The sequence below is a fragment of the Heterodontus francisci genome, chromosome 3 (assembly GCF_036365525.1).
Source record: "Heterodontus francisci isolate sHetFra1 chromosome 3, sHetFra1.hap1, whole genome shotgun sequence".
NCBI classification, from domain to species: Eukaryota; Metazoa; Chordata; class Chondrichthyes; order Heterodontiformes; family Heterodontidae; genus Heterodontus; species Heterodontus francisci.
The window spans coordinates 202,075,232-202,100,026 of record NC_090373.1 but is presented as its reverse complement, the minus strand read 5'-3'; the positions used below and the strand labels follow the sequence as shown (position 1 = coordinate 202,100,026).

At 45.9% G+C, this 24,795-nt stretch overlaps 1 protein-coding gene across 1 annotated transcript in view; it reads left to right on the top strand.

Annotated features, from left to right (window-relative positions):
- LOC137367179 (dynein axonemal heavy chain 8-like) overlaps positions 1–24,795 on the top strand; it is a 2,062,041-nt gene that overhangs the window by 286,548 nt on the left and 1,750,698 nt on the right. Inside the window, exon 12 of the mRNA XM_068028615.1 lies at positions 3,934–4,080. Coding sequence (XP_067884716.1) covers positions 3,934–4,080 — 147 coding nt within the window. The remainder of the gene's footprint in view (positions 1–3,933; positions 4,081–24,795) is intronic.

Here is a 24,795-nt window from a genome sequence, read left to right as displayed (position 1 = left end):
AGTGGTCCCAGCACGGATCCCTGTGGAACACCACTGGTCACACGTCTCCATTTTGAGAAACTCCCTTCCACTGCTACTCTCTGTCTCCTGTTGCCCAGCCAGTTCTTTATCCATCTAGGTAGTATACCTTGGACCCCATGCGCCTTCACTTTCTCCAGCAGCCTGCCATGGGGAACCTTATCAAACGCCTTACTGAAGTCCATGTATATGACATCTACAGCCCTTCCCTCATTAATCTACTTTGTCACTTCCTCAAAGAATTCTATTATGGTCACTAGCACCAAAATGCTCCCCCCACCAACACATCAACCACCTGTCCGGCTTCATTCCCCAGAATTAGGTCCAGCACTGCACCCTCCCTGGTTGGATCCTCTACATATTGGGCTAAAAAGTTCTCCTGTATTCATTTTAAGAACTCCACTCCATCTAAGCCCTTAACACGATGCCTATCCCAATTAATGTTGGGAAAGTTGGAATCACCGAATATAATTACCCTATTATTTTTACACACCTCTGCAAATTGCGCACATATTTGCTCCTCAATATCCCGCTGACTATCTGGGGATCTATAATAAACACCTAGCAATATGGCTGTCCCTTTTTTATTCCTAAACTCTACCCATAAAGCTTCATTTGATGCCCCCTCCAAGATATCATCTCTCCTTACTGCAGTAACTGACTCCTTAACTAATATTGCAATGCCCCCTCTTACCCCCTCCTCTGTCTCGTCTGAAGATTCTATATCCCGGGATATTGAGCTGCCAATCCTGCCCCTCCCTCAACCATGTCTCCATGATGGCTACTATATCACAATTCCACGTGTCAATCCTTGCCCTTAACGCATCCGTTTTACCTGCAATACTCCTGGCATTAAAGTAGAGGCCTTCCATCCTGGTCTTACTCCCTTGAAACTTTCTTCCGCTGTATTCCCTCTGACTTGTTCGCTTTCCTGTGTTTAGCTGTGTGCCTATTCTGCTCGGAGTCTGCATCCCTTCCCCCTGCCAAATTAGTTTAAACTCCTCCCAACAGCACTAGCAAACCCGCCAGCAAGGATGTTACTCCCCCTCTGGTTCAGATGTAGACCGTCCCGCTTGTAGAGGTCCCACCTTCCCCAGAAATGGCCCCAGTGGTCCAGGAATCTAAAACCCTCCCTCCTGCACCAACTCTCCAGCCACGCATTCATCTGTGCTATTCTCCTATTTCTATACTCGCTAGCACATGGCACTGGGAGTAATCCAGAGATTACAACCCGAGAGGTCCTGCTTTTTAGTCTACTGCCTAACTCCCTGAATTCTTGATGCAAGACCTCATCCCTCTTTCTACCTATGTCATTGGTACCAACATGTACCATGACCTCTGCCTTATCACCCTTCCCCTTCAGGATGCCCTGCAGCTGTTCAGTGACATCCCGGACCCTGGCACCAGGGAGGCAACACACCATCCTGGAGTCACGTTGACGGCCACAGTAGCGCCTATCTGTTCCCCTGACTATGGAATCCCCTATTACTATTGCTCTTCCTCTCTTTCCCCCTTCCTGTGCAGACAGGCTGCGTGTGGTGCCAGCAGCTTGGCTCTGTCCGCACTCCCTGGAGGAACCAGCCTCATCAGCCTCCAAAATGGAATACCGATTTGCAAGCGGGACCCCAGGGGACCCCTGAACTACCTGCCTGTTTCTCTTGGACTGCCTGGTGGTCACCCATTCCCTTCCTTCCTCAAGTCCCTTCAGCTGCGGTGTGACCACCTCTCTATACGTGCTATCCACAATGCTGTCAGACTTGCGGATGCTCCACAGTGTTTCCAGCCGCCGTTCCAGCTCTGAAACCCAAGCTTCCAGGAGCAGCAGCTGGACACACTTCCTGCACACATGCTGGTCCCGTGGACTGGATATGTTCCCGGATTCTCACATGCAGCAAGAGGAGCAAACCACGGCTTCAAGCTCTCCTGCCATGACTAAACCCTTTAAATTTAAAACGATAGAAGATTATAATTTAAAAAAAACAATTAAGTCTTGCTAGAACAATGACTTACAATTCAATCCACTTGGAAAACTACCCACCAGGACTTACTCACCTGTCAGCTGTGCTCTTTGGAAGCTCTCAGCTCCCCTCACTCTGAGGACAGGTTGGAAATGAAAGGAGCTCCTCGCTCCCTCCTCATCGAACTTCCTCAGTTACCAAACTTCCACTATCGCACTCTAATGCAACCCAAGTCAGCACTCCAGTGCAGCCAATTTTGTATTCATCTTGCTGCATTTCCCTGGATCCCATGGGATTTTATTTTTTTAACCAGTCTTCCATGTGGGACCTTGTCAAAAGCCTTGCTAAAATCCATGTAGACCACATCAACTGCACTACCCTCATCTATCTTCCTTGTTACTTCTTCAAAACATTCGATCAAGTTGGTCAAACAAGATCTTCCCTTAACAAATCCATGCTGACTATCCTTGATTAACCTGTGCCTTTCCAAGTGACAGTTTATCCTGTCTGTCAGAATAGATTCCAATAATTTGCCCACTGACTGGCCTGTAATTATTCAGTCTGTCCTTCGCTCCCTTTTTAAACAGAGGTACAACGTTAGCAATTCTCCAACCCTGTATCCAGTGAGGACTGGAAAATGATGGTCAGACCCTCTTCTACTTCCTCTCTTGCTCTTTTAACAGCCTGGGATACATTTTCATCTGGTCCTGGTGATTTATTAACTTTCAAGGATGCTAATCCCATTAATTCTTCCTCTCTCCCATCCAATACAGCACACTCGTCTTCCTTAACTACAATATCTGCATCGCCCCCTCTTTTGTGAAGATAGACGCAGGTACTCAATAAGCACCATACCAGTATCTTCTGCTCCTACACATAGGTTACGTTTTTGGTCTTTTAGGGCCTGTACTCTCTCCTTAGTTATCCTCTTACTCTTAATGTATTGATCAAATATCTTTGCGTTCACCTTGATTTTGCTTTCCAATATTCTTTCGTGTTCTCTCTTTGCTTTCCTAATTTCCTTTTGGATTTCACCCCTCCACTTTCTATACTCCTCTTGACTTCCTGTTGTACTGAGTTCTCCGTGTAGGACATAAGCTTTCCTTTTCTGCCTTATCTTAGCCTGTAGGCTCCTTGACATCCATGGGGCTCTAGATTTGACCATCTCACCCTTTTTCTTTGTAAGAGCATGTTTACCCTGAACCCCTTGAGTCTCCCCTTTGTATGCCTCCCACTCTTCTGACACTGATTTACCTTCAAGTAGCTGTTTCCAGTCCACTTTCGCTACATCATTCCTCAGTTTAGTAAATTGTCCTTGCCCCAATTGAGAATTCTAACTCCTGTTCTATTTCTGTCCTTTTCCATAATTATGTTCAAACTGACTGAATTATGATCACTACCACCAAAATGCTCTCCCACTGCTACCCCTTCCATCGGCCCATCTTCATTTACTAAAACTAAGTCTAAAACTGCACCTTCTCTTTTTGGACTTGCTACATACTGGGCAAAAAATGGTCTCTTGAATGCACCTCAAGAATTCTGCTCCCTCAATTCCTTTCACACTAAAACTATCCCAGTTAATATTGGGGAATTAAAATCCCCTACTATTACTGCCCTATTGTTCTTGCACTTCTCAGAGATTTGTTAGGAATGGACACTATATTTTACCAGATATTACTATGAAAAAAAATGATCAGAAAATTGAGAGCACTGCTGATCAGGCATGCTGATCTGTACACCCAATTCTCCAATCAGTGCCCTCATTGAGCAAAATTGCATGTCAGGAGCATGGATTTGCTGAATTTTGTCTTTATAAAGAATGCTTTCCTTTGAAGAATGAGAAAAACTCCACTCGGTAGCTGATCTAATTTTTATTTTATGCCCATCTTTTTAATTTCAGTAGGTGATAGATATGTGTACTAACCTGCTATGTAAACATTATTTTCTTCTGTTCCAGGAATGTAAAAAATTGTTAGTAGAATATCGCAAATATTTCCAGAACACAAAGAAACAGACAACTGAAACAGCACGAGATACTCCATTTGATGTGTCAGAAATGTACATATTTGGTAAACTTGAAGTCTTCTGCAAAAGACTGGCAAAGGTAAATTAAAATGTTGGGAAAAATGTGTTGCAATTATATTCTAGATTTGTGTCCTCCTGCCCAGTCCAGTAACTGTTACTAGTATTTTAAATAAAGCTATTTTATAACCACAACCAATAGCATTTCCTATTCCAGTTTTAGAAATTAGTGTAATAGGAATTATATTCACATGTAGATCAATAAAAGCTCATTTAAGTGACATGTAAAAGCTTTAAATTACAACAAATTTTAGATTTAACGGGGCCAATTTTAATCGCCGCATCCAACGGATATATGATTAAATTTGTGACAGAGAATTTACTACTGCATTTCTGATGCGTTCTCCGCTGCCATTGTACCTGCAGCTTTTTAAGTCGTCCTACTGGCCTGCAAGATGGCCTCATAACTACTTGTAAACCAAGGTCCCATGCCAAAGCTAGATCCCAACACCATTTAACACAAAATCTTGAAAGTTCAGCAGTGCCCAACCCATCAGTAAAACATAGTGGGATTGATCAGTTTGAAGCAGTTAAATGGATAATAGGATCTCTGATTTTGCATAGAATATGCAGCACATAAACAGGCCATTCAGGCCGACTAGCCTTTTGGCCTATCTTTCTATTCCCGTTTCTCTCATTAATGTGTCTACTTTCCTTTTGAAAGAATTTTCGTTGTTTGCCTCAACTTCTTCCTGGGGTTGTGAATTCCACATTCTACCTACTCTCTGAGTAGCAAAATTCTCCTTATTTCCTTATTGGATTGATTAGTAAATTACTAATTGTATTTATGGCTGCTGGATACTAAGAAAGTTCCCATTTTTCAGATTGCTGCTTTCTGATTTTTTTTTTGTCTGACTTACCTACAATAAGTCTTATCTGCTTATTATGAGTGCTATTTTTGCCAGTTTACTTTGGATAGAGGAACAGTTTGAGGAAAAGGAGCTCCAGCAGCTGCAGCCTCAACAATCAGCACCAGCTGCCAATGGGCCTGTTGGCTCCTAAGAAGCCAGATCCTCACATGCAGCATATACAAGCCAAGAGTCCATCTGAACGTAAGTGTATCAAAAGGATATGCTTCTCCAGGGAAATTGTTGCAGACATCTGCAGCCTCCCGTAGCAGCAGCAGTCATAGAATCATAGAATAGTTAGAGTGCGGAAGGAGGTCGTTCAGCCTGTCATGCCCTTGCCACTCTCTCCAAGAGCAACTCCGCTAGTCCCAACCCCCCATCCTTTTCCCTTATCACTACAAATCCTTCTCTTCAGGTGCTTATTTAATTCCGTTTTGAAAGCCCTGATTGTATCTGCCTCCACCACACTGTACTCACTGCATAAAAAAGTTTTACCTCATGTCACCGTTGGTTCTTTTGCCAATATCCTCAAATTGTTGTCTTCTGGCCATTGACACCTCTGCAAATGGTACCAGTTTCTCTCTATCTAATCTGTCCAGTTCCCTCATGACTTTGAACACCTCTGTCAAATCTCCTCTCAACCTTCTTTTCTCTAAGGAGAACAACCCCAGCTTCTCTGATCTGTCCATGTAACAGAGGTCCATCAAATGTGGAACCATTCTCATAAATCTTTTCTACACCCTCCCTAAAACCTTCACATCCTTCCTAAAGTGCGGTGTTCAGAACTGGACACAATATGCCAATTGAGGTCAAACCAGAGTCTTATAAAGGTTTATCATAACTTCCTTGCTTTTGTACGCTTTGATCACAATTCACAATACTTGCCAATATTGTGAAGAGGACATAAAGAGCTTGCAGACTGATATAGTTAGGTTGAGAGAGTGGGCAAGAATCTGGTAGATGGAGTTCTTCTTTTTCTTTTGGGCCTCCTTATCTCGAGAGACAATGGATACGCGCCTGGAGGTGGTCAGTGGTTTGTGAAGCAGCGCCTGGAGTGGCTATAAAGGCCAATTCTGGAGTGACAGGCTCTTCCACAGGTGCTGCAGAGAAATTTGTTTGTTGGGGCTGTTGCACAGTTGGCTCTCCCCTTGCGCCTCTGTCTTTTTTCCTGCCAACTACTAAGTCTCTTCGACTCGCCACAATTTAGCCCTGTCTTTATGGCTGCCCGCCAGCTCTGGCGAATGCTGGCAACTGACTCCCACGACTTGTGATCAATGTCACACGATTTCATGTCGCGTTTGCAGACGTCTTTATAACGGAGACATGGACGGCCGGTGGGTCTGATACCAGTGGCGAGCTCGCTGTACAATGTGTCTTTGGGGATCCTGCCATCTTCCATGCGGCTCACATGGCCAAGCCATCTCAAGCGCCGCTGACTCAGTAGTGTGTATAAGCTGGGGATGTTGGCCGCTTCAAGGACTTCTGTGTTGGAGATATAGTCCTGCCACCTGATGCCAAGTATTCTCCGAAGGCAGCGAAGATGGAATGAATTGAGACGTCGCTCTTGGCTGGCATACGTTGTCCAGGCCTCGCTGCCGTAGAGCAAGGTACTGAGGACACAGGCCTGATACACTCGGACTTTTGTGTTCCGTGTCAGTGCGCCATTTTCCCACACTCTCTTGGCCAGTCTGAACATAGCAGTGGAAGCCTTACCCATGCGCTTGTTGATTTCTGCATCTAGAGACAGGTTACTGGTGATAGTTGAGCCTAGGTAGGTGAACTCTTGAACCACTTCCAGAGCGTGGTCGCCAATATTGATGGATGGAGCATTTCTGACATCCTGCCCCATGATGTTCGTTTTCTTGAGGCTGATGGTTAGGCCAAATTCATTGCAGGCAGACGCAAACCTGTCGATGAGACTCTGCAGGCATTCTTCAGTGTGAGATGTTAAAGCAGCATCGTCAGCAAAGAGGAGTTCTCTGATGAGGACTTTCCGTACTTTGGACTTCGCTCTTAGACGGGCAAGGTTGAACAACCTGCCCCCTGATCTTGTGTGGAGGAAAATTCCTTCTTCAGAGGATTTGAACGCATGTGAAAGCAGCAGGGAGAAGAAAATCCCAAAAAGTGTGGGTGCGAGAACACAGCCCTGTTTCACACCACTCAGGATAGGAAAGGGCTCTGATGAGGAGCCACCATGTTGAATTGTGCCTTTCATATTGTCATGGAATGAGGTGATGATACTTAGTAGCTTTGGTGGACATCCGATCTTTTCTAGTAGTCTGAAGAGACCACGTCTGCTGACGAGGTCAAAGGCTTTGGTGAGATCAATGAAAGCAATGTAGAGGGGCATCTGTTGTTCACGGCATTTCTCCTGTATCTGACGAAGGGAGAACAGCATGTCAATAGTCGATCTCTCTGCACGAAAGCCACACTGTGCCTCAGGGTAGACGCGCTCGGCCAGCTTCTGGAGCCTGTTCAGAGCGACTCGAGCAAAGACTTTCCCCACTATGCTGAGCAGGGAGATTCCACGGTAGTTGTTGCAGTCACCGCGGTCACCTTTGTTTTTATAGAGGGTGATGATGTTGGCATCGCGCATGTCCTGGGGTACTGCTCCCTCGTCCCAGCACAGGCATAGCAGTTCATGTAGTGCTGAGAGTATAGCAGGCTTGGCACTCTTGATTATTTCAGGGGTAATGCTGTCCTTCCCAGGGGCTTTTCCGCTGGCTAGGGAATCAATGGCATCACTGAGTTCCGATTTGGTTGGCTGTATGTCCAGCTCATCCATGACTGGTAGAGGCTGGGCTGCATTGAGGGCAGTCTCAGTGACAGCATTCTCCCTGGAGTACAGTTCTAGGTAGTGCTCAACCCAGCGGTCCATCTGTTTGCGTTGGTCAGTGATTATGTCCCCCGATTTAGATTTGAGGGGGGTGATCTTCTTGATGGTTGGCCCAAGAGCTCTCTTCATGCCATCATACATTCCTCTGATGTTTCCGGTGTCTGAGGCCAGCTGAATATGACTGCATAGGTGTTGCCAGTAGTCGTTTGCGCAACGCCTAGCTGTTCTTTGTGCAGTACTTCTGGCTGCTTTAAGTGCTGCGGATGTTAAAAGCAATGTAGAGGGGCATCTGTTGTTCACGGCATTTCTCCTGTATCTGACGAAGGGAGAACAGCATGTCAATAGTCGATCTCTCTGCACGAAAGCCACACTGTGCCTCAGGGTAGACGCGCTCGGCCAGCTTCTGGAGCCTGTTCAGAGCGACTCGAGCAAAGACTTTCCCCACTATGCTGAGCAGGGAGATTCCACGGTAGTTGTTGCAGTCACCGCGGTCACCTTTGTTTTTATAGAGGGTGATGATGTTGGCATCGCGCATGTCCTGGGGTACTGCTCCCTCGTCCCAGCACAGGCATAGCAGTTCATGTAGTGCTGAGAGTATAGCAGGCTTGGCACTCTTGATTATTTCAGGGGTAATGCTGTCCTTCCCAGGGGCTTTTCCGCTGGCTAGGGAATCAATGGCATCACTGAGTTCCGATTTGGTTGGCTGTATGTCCAGCTCATCCATGACTGGTAGAGGCTGGGCTGCATTGAGGGCAGTCTCAGTGACAGCATTCTCCCTGGAGTACAGTTCTAGGTAGTGCTCAACCCAGCGGTCCATCTGTTTGCGTTGGTCAGTGATTATGTCCCCCGATTTAGATTTGAGGGGGGTGATCTTCTTGATGGTTGGCCCAAGAGCTCTCTTCATGCCATCATACATTCCTCTGATGTTTCCGGTGTCTGAGGCCAGCTGAATATGACTGCATAGGTGTTGCCAGTAGTCGTTTGCGCAACGCCTAGCTGTTCTTTGTGCAGTACTTCTGGCTGCTTTAAGTGCTGCGGATGTTAAATCGCTGGGGGCTTTCTTGGTAGATGGAGTATAATGTGGGAAAAGGTGAAGTTGTTCACTTTGGCAGAAAGAATAAAAAAGCAGAGTATTACTTCAACGGAGAACGACTGCCGAACTCAGAGGTGCAGAGGGATCCAGGTGTTCGAGTGCAGGATCACAAAAAGTTAGTATGCAGGTACAGCAAGTAATAAAGAAGGCTAATGGAATGGTATCCTTTATTGCGAGAGGAATCGAAAATAAAAGGATGTTGTGCTTCATTATACAGGGTATTGGTGAGACCACATCTCGAATACTGCTTGCAATTTTGGCCTCTTTAGTTAAGGAAGGATGTGAGTGCATTGGAGGCGGTTCAGAGGAGGTTTACTAGATTGATACCTGGAATGAGCAGGTTGTCTTTGAGGAAAGGTTGGACAGACTGGGCTTGTTTTCACTGGAGTTTAGAAGAGTGAGGGGAGACTTGATTGAAGTATATAAGATCCTGAACAGTCTTGACAAGGTGGATGTGGAAAAGATGTTTCCTCTTGTGGGGGAGTCCAGAATTAGGGGCACTGTTTTAAAATTAGGGGTTTCCCTTTCAGGACAGAAATGAGCAGAATTTTTTTCTCTCAGAGGGTTGTGCGACTTTGGAACTCTCTGCCTCAGAAGGTGACGGAAGTGCGGTCATTAAATAATTTTAAGGCGGTGGTAGATAGATTCTTGTTAGGCAAGGGAATCAAACGTTATCGGGGGTAGATGGGAGTGTGGAATTCGAGACACAAACTGATCAGCCATGATCTTATTCTGGTCGCCACGCTACCAGAAGGATATGGAGGCCTTGGAGAGGGTACAGAAGAGGTTTAACAGGATGTTGCCTGGTTTGGAGGGCATTAGCTATGAGGAGAGGTTGGATAAACTCGGATTGTTTTCACTGGAACGACGGAGGTGAAGGGGCGACATAATAGAGGTTTACAAAGTTATGAGTGGCATGGACTGAGTGGATAGTCAGAAGCTTTTTCCCAGGGTGGAAGAGTCAGTTACTAGGGGACATAGGTTTAAGGTTTAAGGTGCAAGGGGCAAAGTTTAGAGGGGATGTGCGAGGCAAGTTCTTTACACAGAGGGTGGTGAGTGCCTGGAACGTGCTGCCGGGAGAGGTGGTGGAAGCAGGTACGATAACGACGTTTAAGAGGCATCTTGACAAATACATGAATAGGATGGGAATAGAGGGATACGGTCCCCGGAAGTGAAGAAGCTTTTAGTTGAGACAGGCATCAAGATCGGCGCAGGCTTGGAGGGCTGAATGGCCTGTTCCTGTGCTGTACTGCTCTTTGTTCTTTGTTCTATTGAACGGCAGAGCAGGCTCGAGGGGCTGAATGGCTTACTTCTGCTCCTAATTCTTATGTTTGTATGTACTTCCAAGTTTTGTGTCACCACTAATTTTTGAAACTGTCACTCAGCCAAATTCGTGTCCAGGCCAGCACTTTCCCTTTTATTCCATGGGCTTCAAGCTTGTTGGAAAGTCTATCATGTAGCACTTTATCAAAGGTCTTTTGGAAGTCCATGTACACCACATCAACTGCATTACTCTCATCAACCCTGTGCTGGCTTTTCCTTGGGCCTATATTCTCTGGAGTTTAGAAGAATGAGAGGCGATCTAATTGAGACATACAGGATTCTGAAAGGGCTTGATAGGGTAGAAGCTGAGAGATTGTTCCCACTGGTCAGGGAATCTAGAACATGGGGTCACAGTCTCAGGATAAGGGGCCAATCATTCAGGACTGAGATGAGGAGAAAATCCTGCGGGTTGTGAATCTTTGGAATTCTCTATCGCAGAGGGTTTAAGGCTGGGATCGGTAGTTTTTTTGGTCTCGCAAGGAATTAAGGGATTTGGGGAGCCGACAGGAAAGTTGAATTGAAACCCAAGATCAGCCATAATTGTATTGAATGGCAGAGCAGGCCCGATGGACCATATGGTCTACTTCTGCTCCTATTTTTGTGCTCTTGTGTTCTAATTAATCCTCATTGTCCTGACTTAATTTTGTCTGGGATTATTGTTTTGAAAAGCTTTCCCACCACCAAAGTTAAACTGACTAGCGTGTAGTTTCTGGGTTTATCCTTAAACCCTTTTTTGAACAAGGGTGTAATATTTTCAATTCTTCGTCTTCTGGCGTCACCCCCATATTTAAGGAAGATTGCAAGATTATCGCCAGTATTGTGCAATTTTCACCCTTACTTCCCTCAGATACATTCCCTGTAGTCCTGGTGATTATCAACTTGAAGTACAACCAGCCTTTCTAATGCCTCCTCTTTATCAGTTTGTAGCCCATCCCATGTCTCAACTACTTCCTCTTTCGTTATGGCTTTGTCAGTGTCATGCAGACCCCCACCTGCCAAGAGTGAGGCATGTTAATTTTTCACATGAACATTGATTTTAAACTGTTGCTGAAGTGAAGAAATGACTTAGAACATAGAACATAGAACATAGAACATACAGCACAGAACAGGCCCTTCGGCCCACAATGTTGTGCCGATCCTTTGTCCTCTGTCAAGGACAATTTAATCTATACCCCATCATTCTCCTTTATCCATATACCTATCCAAAAGCCTTTTGAAAGTCCCTAAAGTTTCTGACTCAACAACTTCCCCGGGCAAGGCATTCCATGCCTCGACCACTCTCTGGGTAAAGAACCTTCCCCTGACATCCCCCTTATATCTCCCACCCTTCACCTTAAATTTATGACCCCTTGTAACGCTTTGCTCCACCCGGGGAAAAAGTTTCTGACTGTCTACCCTATCTATTCCCCTGATCATCTTATAAACCTCTATCATGTCACCCCTCATCCTTCTCCTTTCTAATGAGAAGAGGCCTAGAATGTTCAGCCTTTCCTCGTAAGACTTATTCTCCATTCCAGGCAACATCCTGGTAAATCTCCTCTGCACCCTCTCCAAGGCTTCCACATCCTTCCTAAAATGAGGCGACCAGAACTGCACACAGTACTCCAAATGAGGCCTTACCAAGGTCCTGTACAGCTGCATCATCACCTCACGGCTCTTAAATTCAATCCCTCTGCTAATGAACGCTAACACCCCATATGCCTTCTTCACAGCCCTATCCACTTGAGTTGCAACTTTCAATGATCTATGCACATAGACCCCAAGGTCTCTCTGCTCCTCCACATGCCCAAGAACCCTACCGTTAACCCAGTATTTTGCATTCATGTTTGTCCTTCCAAAATGGACGACCTCACACTTTTCAGGGTTAAACTCCATCTGCCACTTTTCAGCCCAGCACTGCAACCTATCCAAGTCCCTTTGCAGACGACAATAGCCCTCCTCGGTATCCACAACTCCACCAACCTTTGTATCATCTGCAAATTTACTGACCCACCCTTCGACTTCCTCATCCAAGTCGTTAATAAAAATCACAAACAGGAGAGGACCCAGAACTGATCCCTGCGGCACGCCACTGGTAACTGGGCTCCAGGCTGAGTATTTACCATCTAAGACCACTCTCTGCCTTCTATCAGTTAGCCAATTCTTAATCCAACTGGCCACATTCCCCACTATCCCATGCCTCCTGACTTTCTCCATAAGTCTACCATGTTTGAAGATCACCAGACTCTGGGCTGGAAGGACATTTGCAAACTAAGAGACCCTGCCTCTGGAGTCAGAGGACTATTCTCTGCTCCAGTTAACCTAAATGGATTTTGATCACCAGACATTGAAGGGGTAAGGAAACGTATTCAGGGCCTGCTAAGATGATTCAATCCACAGAGCCAGGACTGGTTAAACCAGCTGGCCACTAACTGGCTGGCCCAGGTTTTTTGAACTAGCAACAGGACAATTTGAACTCAGAAGGCTGTGTACAATTGAAGCTGGAACAAAGAAGCCTCTCTCTCTCGCTTTCTCCCAAGCCACTGGACCCACGGAAGACACATAAACGTCAAGAGAGAAAAGACTCCTACATCGGAACAAGTTGAAGCGTGACCTGGGCCCCAACACATTGCAAGACTTACTTGCAACCAACGAATCCACATTGAACTTAAAGGACTGTTACTACCAGATATTGCCTCAAATTTTTCCCCTTTATTCCTTCTACTTTTTCTATCTCTATCTGCATGTGTGTTCATCGCGTGTGCATGCGAGTGTGGGCGCGTTGCATATTTATAGTCATTAACCAGATTAGAGTTTAAGATTAATAGACTTCTACCTTTCTTGTTTAAATCTATGGAAATCTGTTTGATTTCTTTGCCTTAGAATTGAAGCAATGAATAAGGATTCACTAAGGGAGAGCTAAAAACATGGTGTTTCTAAAATTAAACTCTGTTATGGTTAAACCAAAGGCTGAGAGGGAACTTGCGACCCCTTCTCACATGGTCGTAACAGTCAGTATGATCTTTGTTCGTAAAGACAGATGCAAAGTACTCATTTATTACCTCAGTCATTCCCTCTGCCTCCATACATAGATCCCCTTTTTCGTTCCAATTCAGCTCATTCCTCAACTTACTACTCTTTAACTATTTATATGCCTAGGGAAGACTTTGGATTCACTTTTAAGTTAGCTGCCAGTCTTTTCTCATACTCTCTCTTTGCCTCTCATTTCTTTTTCACTTTCCCTCTGAACTTCCTATATTCAGCCTGGTTTTCACTTGTATTATCAACCTGACATTTGTCAGATGCTGTCTTTTTCTGCTTCATCTTACTTTTTATCTCTTTCCACATGCAGGGAGATCTGGCTTTGCTTGCGCTACCTTTCCCCTCGCAGGAATGTACCTCGACTGTACCCGAACTATCTCCTCTTTAAGGGTAGCCGATTGTTCCATTGTAGTTTCGCCTGCCAGTCTTTGAGTCCAATTTATCTGAGATCTGTTTTCACCCCATTGAAATTGGCCCTCATCCGATTAAGTATTTTAAATAAATTGCTCCTTAGCTCCTTTCATAGCTGATCTAAACCTAATGATACTGTGATCACTGTTCTCTAAATGTTCCCCTGCTGACCTACCTCAAGTAGTGGGTCGAGAAATGTAGAAGCTTTGGGGTAGGGAATTGAGACGATACAAACCTCCTGGAGTGACGTGATTTATGTGAAAGAGGCGCTCCTTCAACCAGCCCCTTATGTCTCTCCTTGATCTGGAGCTTCCAGAGGCATGAAAGATCCACACAGGGGCCACAGGTCACACATGGTTGAAGGATATATGGACGTAACCATTGCTTTACTCACTCTCCATGGGTTCCACATCTGCCTTGCTCTCAGTAATAGTCTGCACTGTCGCGACCCATCCTCTCTCCATCGCCTTCGCCGTCATCAGCTTCACCACAGCGATGAATGGTACTCCATCTCCTGTCCATTTATGCTCCCTGGCATTGTGAGCACAATTCTCCTGCAAGCACACACATAGGCAGTGTCACTCCGTCTCATGGCCCAGCTGTGCTGCTTACTCCAAGGCAAGGCAGAATTTAATGTGGCCGTTTAAAGGGGGAATGGTGGCTTGGGGGGCCGGAAAATCGTGTTGGAACCGTTGGCCTGGAAATCCGGCATCATGACCTCGGATTTGGATTTTGTCAGTGTCAGGAAAGCACCAGGATGAGCTGCCCTGATACCACAGGAATCTATTTTCAATTGCTGAGCAGTTGATTGTAAAGCATTTTTCATATAATTAACCTTGATTTAATGGTTGGCTTTTGATTTAGTGGACGGCGCCGGCACTCATTTGATTTGGGTTCACGACTTAAAAGCTGGCGGCACTGAGGTGAGAGGCTTCAGTGCTGCAATGGGGGAAGCAGCCATGAACAGTGCTGCATAGGGGATGGTGGGGGTGGTGCTGAGGTCATTGTCGGACCGAACTGCTGTGTGCTTTGCAAGGGGGGGTCATGGTGTCGGACTGGAGGGTCGGGATCTCGGAGTCTTGGACAGGGGGTCGGAGGCTCGGACAGGGGAGTCGGGGTCTTGGTCAGTGGTTTAGATCTCAGGGGCTCTTCAAGGAAGGTTCAGGTCTCGGACAGGGGAGTTGGGGTCTCGGTAAGGGGAGTCAGGGTCTCGGTGGCTCTGCAGTTTGAGGGCTTGGGTTTGGGGGGCTGTGTTGGGTGACCATACTACTGTGTGAGTTGTTTGGTCATAGAGTTATACAGCACAGAAACAGGCCCTTCGGCCCATCATGTCTGCCCCGGCCATCAAGCACCTAACTATTCTAATCCCATTTTCCAGCAATTGGCCCTTGGCCATGTATGCTATGGCATTTCAAGTGCTCATCTAAATACTTCTTAAATTTTGTGAGGGTTCCTGCCTCTACCACCACTTCAAGCAGTGTCTTCCAGATTCCAACTGCCCTCTGGGTGAAAAAATATTTCCTCAAATCCCCTCTAAACCTCCTGCCCCTTACCTTAAATCTATGCCCCCAATTATTGAACCCTCCATTAAGGGAAAAAGTTTCTACCTATCTAACCTATCAATGCCCCTTATAATTTTGTATACCTCAAATATCAGCCTTCTCTGCTTTAAGGAAAACAACCCTAGCCTTTTCAGTCTCACTTCATAGCTGAAATACTCCAGCCCAGGCAATATCCTGGTGAATCTCCTCTGCACCCTCTCCAGTGCAATCATATCCTTCCTATAGTGTGGTGCCCAGAACTGTACACAGTACTCCAGCTGTGGCCTAACTAGCTTTTTATATAGCTCCATCATAACCTCCCTGCTCTTATATTCTATGCCTCAGCTAATAAAGGCATGAATCCCATATGCCTTCCTAACCACCTTATCTGCCTGTGCTGCTGCCTTCAGTGATCTATGGACAAGTACACCAAGGTCCCTCTGACCCTTTGTACTTCCTAGGGTCCTACCATCCATTGTATATTCCCTTGCCTTGTTAGTCCTCCCAAAATGCATCACATCACACATCTCAGGATTAAATTCCATTTGCCACAGTTCCTCCCATTTTACCAGCCCATCTGTATTGTCCTGTAATCTAAGGCTTTCCTCCTCACTATTTATGACACCACCAATTTTCGTGTCATCTGCAATCTTACTGATCATACCTCCAATATTCACGTCTAAATCATTCATGCCCACTACAATCTACGAGGGTCCCAGCACAGATCCCTGTGGTACACCACTGGTCACAGGCTTCCACTCGCAAAAACAACCCTCGACCATCACCCTCTGCCTCCTGCCACTAAGCTGCTGAATGAGCTGGTCAGTTATTAGCAATGGTGGGCACTGAGAGCCATCAGGGAATCTTCTGGGAGAATTGTCAAACGCTCAGTTGCCAATCGGCAGCAATCTGTAGACCCACTGGTTATGTGGCCTGGGTCTCATACAACCTGTCTTTTTGGATCCTCATGGCATGATGTGATGGAGGGAGGCATCTGCACCTGCCCATGAAACTCTATCTGCAGCAGCTGTCCATGCCAAGGGCTGACATATGCCAGAGAGTGTACCAGACTCCAATCAGCTACCTCCAAATGTCTGAGCACCATTGTTTGCATAGACAACAATTCTCCAGGGAGGCTGTCACTGACTTATGCATCCTGCTATAGAACAGGTTGCAACCTTTATGATTTGGTGGTCATCCTATGCCAGTGGCCCTAAAGATCACAGTGGCACTGAAGTTTTGCATGTATTGATCTTTCCAGGGATCCACTGAGGACATGTGTAGGGTCTCCCAAGCAGAAGCCCACCGCTGTATCAAAGAAGTGGTCAATGCCCTTTTCAAGAGGACCAGGTTGTCTCTTGCCTCCCTTGGCACGTCACTCTATCTGTCTGACCTTCGGTGCGCTATCAGTAACACAATGTGTGCTGCTGGACTGACTTGACTATCAAGCCAAGAGGGCCTTTGGTTTCGTGTTCCTTGCTGGATTTCCCCAGGTGCAAGATATGATAGTTTGCACGCATGTGGCCATCAAGGCTCCCACAGACCAGCCAGCTGCATTCATCAACAGGAAGGATTTCCATTCAATCAATGTTCAGCAAGTCTGCGAACACTGAAAATGCTTTCTGCAGCTATGTGCCCACTTCCCGTGAAGCAGCCATGACACATACATACTTTGGCAGTCCCAGGTGCCACAGCTTTTCAGGTCCCCCTGCTTGCCTTCAGGGACAAGGGCTACCCATTGAAGAGTTGGCTTCTGATGCCTATGAGAAATCCTTGCATTGCAGTGGAGGAGATTGCCACAGCTCCACCCGAGTAACCATTGAGCAGGCTATTGGGTTACTGAAGATGAGACTCCGGTGCCCGGATCAATCCAATGGAGACCTTCAGTATGCGCCAGCGAGCCTCCCGCATATCGTAGTGCTCTGCTGTGCTCTTCACAATCTAGCACTGCAGAGGGGGGAGGCCTTACATGACAATAAAATGCCTGAGTGGCACTCCTCCACCGACGAAGAGGACGGGAAGGAAGAAGAGCACACAGCAGTGGATGGTGAAGCCCTTGCACCAAAGGCCAGTCAGATTGAGTGACGTGCCAAGGAGGCAAGAGACAGCCTCATAATCCCCCGCTTTCTTCCACCGTAATGTCCACTCACAGAGAAACCAATAAAGATGCACCTCAATGCATGTCGTCTGCTGTCTCCTTTCCATTTGTGATCCCTGATCTGCGCACAGCTGCAAACTGTTCTAATGCCCATGGGAGATCAATCATCATCTCAGCCCCAGGACATTGCTGCAGGAGTTCCGCAAGGTAGTGTCCTAGGCCAAACCATCTTCAGCTGCTTTCTCAATGACCTTCCCTACATCATAAGTTCAGAAGTCGGGATGTTCGCTGATGACTGTACGATGTTCAGTATCATTTGCAGCTCCTCAGATACTGAAGCAGCCCATGTCCATACGCAGCAAGACCTGGACAGCATTCAAGCTTGGGTTGATAAATGGCAAGTAACATTCGTGTCACACAAGTACCAGGTAATGACCATCTCCAACAAGAAAGAATCTAACCATCTCCCCTTGATATTTAAATGGCATTGTCATTGCTGCATCCCACACTATCACCATCTTAGGGGTTACCATTAACAGAAGCTGAACTGGAGCAGCAACATAAATACTGTGGCAACCAGTGTATGTGTGAGTGTGATGGGCTAAGGTAGAAAGGAAACTTCAGTATTTTAATTTGTGCGTTTATGCTTTACTTCATTATTGGTTAAAACTTGATTTATAATAAACTGATAATTTTGTTGTTTATTAAAGAAATCTGGTTGGTGTGTTTTATTTTGCGATATAAATAGAGTCTATTGTTGACCAAATTTTAAAATTTTTCGGTACGTGGGAAAAAATTTAAATATCTGTTGTAACCCGCAGAGAAGGGTAACTAGAATAAGCAGTGCAAAATTATACAAAATTATGAGGGGCATTGATAGATTAGATTGGAAGAAACATTTTCCCTTAGCAGAGGGGTCAATAACCTGGGGGCATAGATTTAAGGTAAGGGGCAGGAGGTTTAGAGGGGATTTGAGGAAAAATATGTTCACCGAGGTTGGTTGGATTCTGGAACACACTGCTTGAAGGGGTGGTAGAGGCAGGAACCCTCACAACATTTAAGAAGTATTTAGATGAACACTTGAAACGCCATAGCATACAAGGCTACGGGCCAAGTGCTGGAAAATGGGATTAGAATAATTAGGTGCTTGATGGCCGGCACAGACACGATGGGCAACCTAGAAAACATCCCAGCAGGTCTGGCAGCATCTGTGGAGAGAGAAGTAGAGTTAATGTTTCAGGTCAGTGACCCTTCGTCAGAACTGGCAAATATTAGAAATGTGAAAGGTTATAAGCAAATAAAGCAGGGGTGGGGCAAGAGATAACAAAGGAGAAGGTGTAGATAGGACAAGGTCACAGAATAGCTGACCAGAAGGTCGTGGAGCAAAGGCAAACAATATGTTAATGGTGTGTTGAAAGACAAAACATTAGTACAGATAGGGTGTTAATGGACTGAAAATTGAACAGCCGCAAGTACAAACATGAAAAAAAAAATGTGGGTCTAGCCTACCTGTGACTCCAGCTCCATAGCAATGTGTTTGACTCTCAAATGCCCTCTGAAATGGTCTAGCAAGTCTCTCAGTTATACCAGCACACTACAGAAAAGTGGAGCCTCTTTGCACTCTCTGACCACTTACTTTTCTGCCTTTGTATCATCAGAAAACTAGAATACGTTGCACTTAATCCCCTCATCTAAGTCATAGAGTCATTATAGCATAGAAACAGGCCATTCAGCCCATTTTGATTGTGCCGGCTGTCTGGAGTAATCCAGTCAATCCTATACCCATATCTATTCCTGTAGCCCTGCAAGTTTATTTTCCTCAAGTGCCCGTCCAATTTCCTTTTTAAATTTCCGCTTCCACCACTCTCGTAGGCAGTGAGCTCCAGGGCAAATGTTCTTCCTCACGTCCCCCCTGCACCTTGCGCCCAAAACCTTAAATCAACTAATGTGAACAGCCTTTCTTTGTTTACCTTATCTAAAACTGTCATAATCTTTTGCGCCTCTATCAAATCTCCACTCAATCTTCTTTGCTCCAAGGACTTGAACCCCAGCTTCTCCAACCTAATCTTGTAGCTAAAATCCCTCATCCTCTGCATCCCTCTCAAGGAGGCTCATTAATATAGATTGGAAATAGCTGAGGTCCAAGTACTGATCCTTGCGGCACCCAGCTAGTTGCAGCCTGCCGACCCGAAAACGTCCTGTTTATTCCTACTGTCTGTTTTCTGTCCATTAACCGATTCCCCATATATCACCCCCAGGCCCATAAGTCCTACTTTTGTGTCATAACCTCTTATATGGCACAAGAGATGAAAGGAGGGAAAATTTCTTCACACAGAGACTTGTTAAGACCTGGAGTCCCGTGGTCATGCTTTCGGGCTTTCGATTGCTTGCTATTTCAACAAGCCCCCCTGCTCTCATGCCAACATTTCTGCCTTTGACCTACTCCAGCTCGAGGAGCAGCAGCTGATCTCTCGATTAGGCATTCTACAGCCTTGAAGGCTGAACATTGAATTCAGTAACTTAAGAGCATGACTGGCTTTTTAATATTCTATTTTTTAACCATGTGCGTGCTTTTCTTGTAGTCAGATCTGCTCATTATTCCGCTATTAACAGTTTCTCTGGACTAATGCTTTGTTTTTCACCACAAGCACTAATGCATGCTTTGCCTTTGTCCCAGGACAGCTTTGTTATTTAATTTCTCCTGCCCTATCAAACACCTTCCCCTTTGTTCTCTCCTCCGCCCCCCTCCCCTTCATTTGCTTAAAACCTCATTCTTTTCTACCCTTTACCAGTTCTGATGAAAGGTCATAGAAACGTTAACTTTGCTTCTCTCTCCACGGATACTGCAAGACCTGCTGAGTATTTCCAGCATGTTTTGTTTTTGATCCCTCACTTCCTCTACACTTCTCAGTATTTTCCCATTAATTGTGTGTTCCTTTGCCTTGTTTGACTTCCCCAAATGCATCACCTCACACTTCTCCAGGTTGAATTCCATTTGCCACTTTTCTGCCCATCTGACCAGACCATCAATATCTTCCTGCAGCCTACAGCTATCCTCCTCGCTATCTACCACATGGCCAATCTTTGTGTCATCTGCAAACTTCTTGATCATGCCCCCTACATTTACTTCCAAATCGTTAATATATACCACAAAAAGCAGGGTACCCAGTACTGAGCGCTGCGGAACGCCACTGGAATCATCCCTCCAGTCGCTAAAACAGCCGTCAACAATTACCCTTTGTTTTCTGCCACTGAGCCAATTTTGTATCCTGTGTTCTGATGGTCACTGACCTGAAATGTTAATTCTGCTACTCTCTCCACAGATGCTGCCAGACCTGCTGAGTATTTCCAGCATTTCTTGTTTTTATTTGAATCCACCTTTCTGCATTTTCCTGGATGGGATTTTATTGTTTTAACCAGTCTGCCATGTGGGACCTTGTCAAAATCCTTGCTAAAATCCATGTAGACCACATCAACTGCACTACCCTCATCTTGCTTCCCTGTTACTTCTTCAAAAAATTTGATCAAGTTGGTTAAACAAGATCTTCCCTCAACAAATCCATGCTGACTATCTTTGATAAACCTGTTTCTTTCTAAGTGATAGTTTATCCTGTCCCTCAGAATAGATTCCAATAATTTGCCCACGACTGAGGAGGTTTCTTTGTGCTTTGCTCCGTTCCGCTGTTTCCTGCTCTCTGAGTGAATTCTCTCTCCCAGTCTCTTTATGCTCTGCTCCGCTCTTGCTGTTTCCTCCTATCTGAGTGAACTCTTGCTTTCTATCTCCTGGTCTCTTTATGCTCCGCTCTCACTGTTTCCCACTCTCTGAGTGAACTCTCGCTCTCTCTCCCGGTCTCTTTATGCTCTGCTGCACTCTCACTGTTTCCCGCTCTGAGTGTTGATTAAATTGGACTGCTCTTTCAAAGAACCAACACTGGCAAGTCAGGCTGAATGGCCTTCTTCTGTGCTGTTAGATTCTCTGTGGGTAAAATTGGCGAATCTCGACAATGGGAGTGGGGTTTGCGAGTAATCCATGCACGTTCCTCCTGATGCAAACAGCATGCAAAGTTCGCAGAGTTTATATCACAATTGTGAGAGAGGGGGGTTGATCTGGTGTCTGGTTTCTCTATGTGAAGATAACTTGTCGTGAGGAGTTCTCTGGCTTTGACAGGAAATTTCTCCCTCAGCACCCTTTAATAGGTATCACTGGAACTTCAACACGAGGCTATGAGTTGCCTTGAAAGGTTTATGAATTTTATAATGATTGATCTCAGATACCTCTATCAGCAGAGTGGTGCCTGTGAGTGCCGAAAACTTGCAAGGAGTCTTTTTTGGACAATTTTCATTCATGGAATGTGAGTATTGCTAGCAGAGCCAGCATTTATTACCCTTTCATAATTGCCATTGTTAAGGTGGTGGTGAGCCGTCTTCTTGAACTGCTGCAGTCCATGTTGATGTTCCCTCTAAGCCGCGCAGGTTGCATACAAGTCAGCGCCTTTAAGTTGCAGCACATGTGCTGCAGCATAAAAAATTTAAAGGACCCATGCACTTTCACAAATCACTCGCACACTACAAAAGAAAATTACAAGATACAGTACCGACAATGCAATTAGGTAGGTAGTTTTGATCTGGCAACGATGAAGGAATGATGTTATGCTTCCAAGTCAGGATGGTGTGGGACTTGGAGGGGAACTTGCAGTTGATGGTGCTTTCTTGTGCCTGCGGCCCTTGTGCTTCTAGGTGGTAGAATTTGCAGGTTTGGAAGGTGCTGTGAAGGAGCCTTGAGAAGTTTCTGCAATGCATTTTGAATATGGCACTTAGTACAGTCACAATGCACTGTTGATGGAGGGAATGAATGATTAATATGGTGGATTGTGTGGCGATCAAGCAGGACACTTTGTTCTGGATAAAAGCAAAATCCAGCGGAAGCTGGAAATTTGAAATAAAAACAATGTGCTGGAAATACTCAGCAGGTCTGGCAACATCTGTGGAGACAGAAAGTTACTTTTTCGAGTCGGATATGACTTCTTCAAAACCGAAGGAAGGTAGAAATGTGACGAGTTTTATGCCATTGAAAGGGGGAGGCGGAAGAACAAAAGGGAAAGTCTGTGATTGGGTAAGAGGACAAGAGAGATTAAATGGCAATGATCTCATGGGACAGAAGGCAAAGGGAGAGGTAATAGTTGTAGTAAAAGGCAAAGCATTTGTCTAGAGAGAGTGTTAATGGCAGAATAATGAACAGCTCGATCTGAAAGCAAAAACATGACAAACAAGTTTAAGATCAGCACATGGCAAAGAGAACAATCCAAATGGGGGGCCTGGTCTGAAATTGTTGACATTAATGTTTAGTCCAGAAGGCAGTAAAGTGTCTTGCTCTTACATTGAGCTTCATTGGAACACTGCAGCAGGCTGAGGATGTTAATGTGGGCATAAGAGCAAGGTGGTGAACTAAAATGGCAAGCAACCGGCAGCTCGGGGTCAACGCTGTTCCCACATGCTCAGTTTATGGTTTACCATGGCTACTCCTTCCAGATTTTGGCACATGCCCCGGCCCCTCCGAACCATAACCCCAGCACCTTCAGATAGTCTGACCTAACGTTGAAGGGCCAAAAGGATCGGTCAGCCCAGTTCCCAAAGAACATGGCCTTGCTCTTGCCGCGATTTACTTTGGCTCCCAAGGTCAGTTCGAACTTGTTGCAGATGCTCATCTGGCTGTGAACGGACAGCGGATTCGAGCAGAAGACGATGACGTCATCCATGTACAGGGAGTGCCTGTGCAGCCTGAAATTGTCGTCCCTCTTATACCCACATCCTTCCTCATGGACTCAGCAAAAGTTTTGATGTAGCAAACAAACAAGACAGGGGAGAGAGAACGGCCCTGTCTGACTCCAGATTTGATCGAGAAACCTTTTGATTCCCCACGCGTTGTTTGAGACTGCGTGACTGACGTTTGTGTAGAGCAGTTGGATCCTATTGCGAATTCTGTCCCCAAACCCCATTTTGGAGAGCACGTCCATCATGTATATGTGCAATAACCTGTCAAATGCCTTCTGGTACAAGCTGATGAGGCAGGTGACCACCCCCTTGTCCCGTACATATGCATTCGTATCCCTGAGTAGCATGAGGCTGTCAGCGATCTTCCTGCCAGGTACAGCACAGGTCTGATCAGGGTGAATCACCAACACCAGAGCAGACTTGACCCTACTGGCGATGACTTTGGACAGAATCTTGTAGTCTACATTAAGCAGCGAGATGGGCCGCCAATTTCTGATTTCTGCCCTCTCCCCCTTCTGCTTGTAGATTAGGGTGAAGATGCCTTTCCTCATGGTTTCTGACATGCTGCCGGCCAGAAGCATGCTGTCGTACGCTTCCAGCAGGTCTGGGCTGATCCAGTCCCACAGAGTCGAATACAACTCAACCGGTAAGCCGTCGCATCTGTAGGTTTTACTCATCTAGAAAGGCCTGACAGCCTTTGTCAGCTCATTCAGAGTTAGCGGTTTGTCCAGGCTCTCCGCATACTGTCATCTAAGACCTCTGATAGATGACAGGAAGGACTGGGAGGCTGTACTGTTCGTGGGCTTCACATAGCACAGCCCGGCATAAAAGGATTTGCTAATCCTTAGTATGTCAGACTGCGATGACATTACTGAGCCGTCCTCTTCAGGCTGCTGATCTCAGAGCTATCTCTGTGTACCTTTTGGAAGAAGAAATGCGAGCACATCTCATTCTGTTCATCTGAGTGGACGCTGGACTGGAAGATGATCTTGGAGGTTTTTGTGGCTCTTCACCTCTTGGAGATCCTCCTTGACCTCGACCCTCATTGACTGCAGCCAGAGCAGATTCTACATTCTTTTCTGGAGTCTCTCTCTCACCTTCTGAACACCTTTGAGGATAAAGAACCTTTGGATGTTTGCCTTGATCGTTTCCCACCAGTACATCAGAGATTCCAAGAGGGGTTTCACGGTTCTCCAACCTTTATATTCCCTTTTGAGTTCCTCAATGTTCTCTGGGGTCAGCAGTTTTACATTCAGCTTCCACGTCCCCCTGCTAACCCGCTGGTCATCCTGTAAGTGACAGTCGGCCAGCAAGAGGAGTGGTCAGAGAAAAACACGGGCTTGACATCGTGGATCTGACCGTGAAAGCATGGGACACAAACAGGAAGTCAATCCTGGAATGGGCAACCCGTCCGGTCTTGACCAGGTGTATTTAAGCTGCGCTCTGTCTGCAGGGCTGCTGAAGATGTTGTGCAACTTGTCATCTTTTACTGTTTCCATTAGGAATCTGGAAGTCGCATCCAGTTTGCAGTCGTCCAGCTGCATCAATGATGCAGTTGAAGTCACAGCCTAGAATGACCGACCTGGACATAGCCAGTAGCAGTGGGAGCTGCTGGAGGACAGTCAGCCACATGCTGTACAAATTGATTAACTGGAGCGGAGCATTGTTGTACATTACATCTGTGACAAGGAGGCGACCGCTCACCTGCATAACTTTGGAGATGGTGAGGTTGCCTCCTCGCAGCAGAATACCTAGGCCAGAGGAATAGGAATCATTTCCCCCTGACCAGATCGA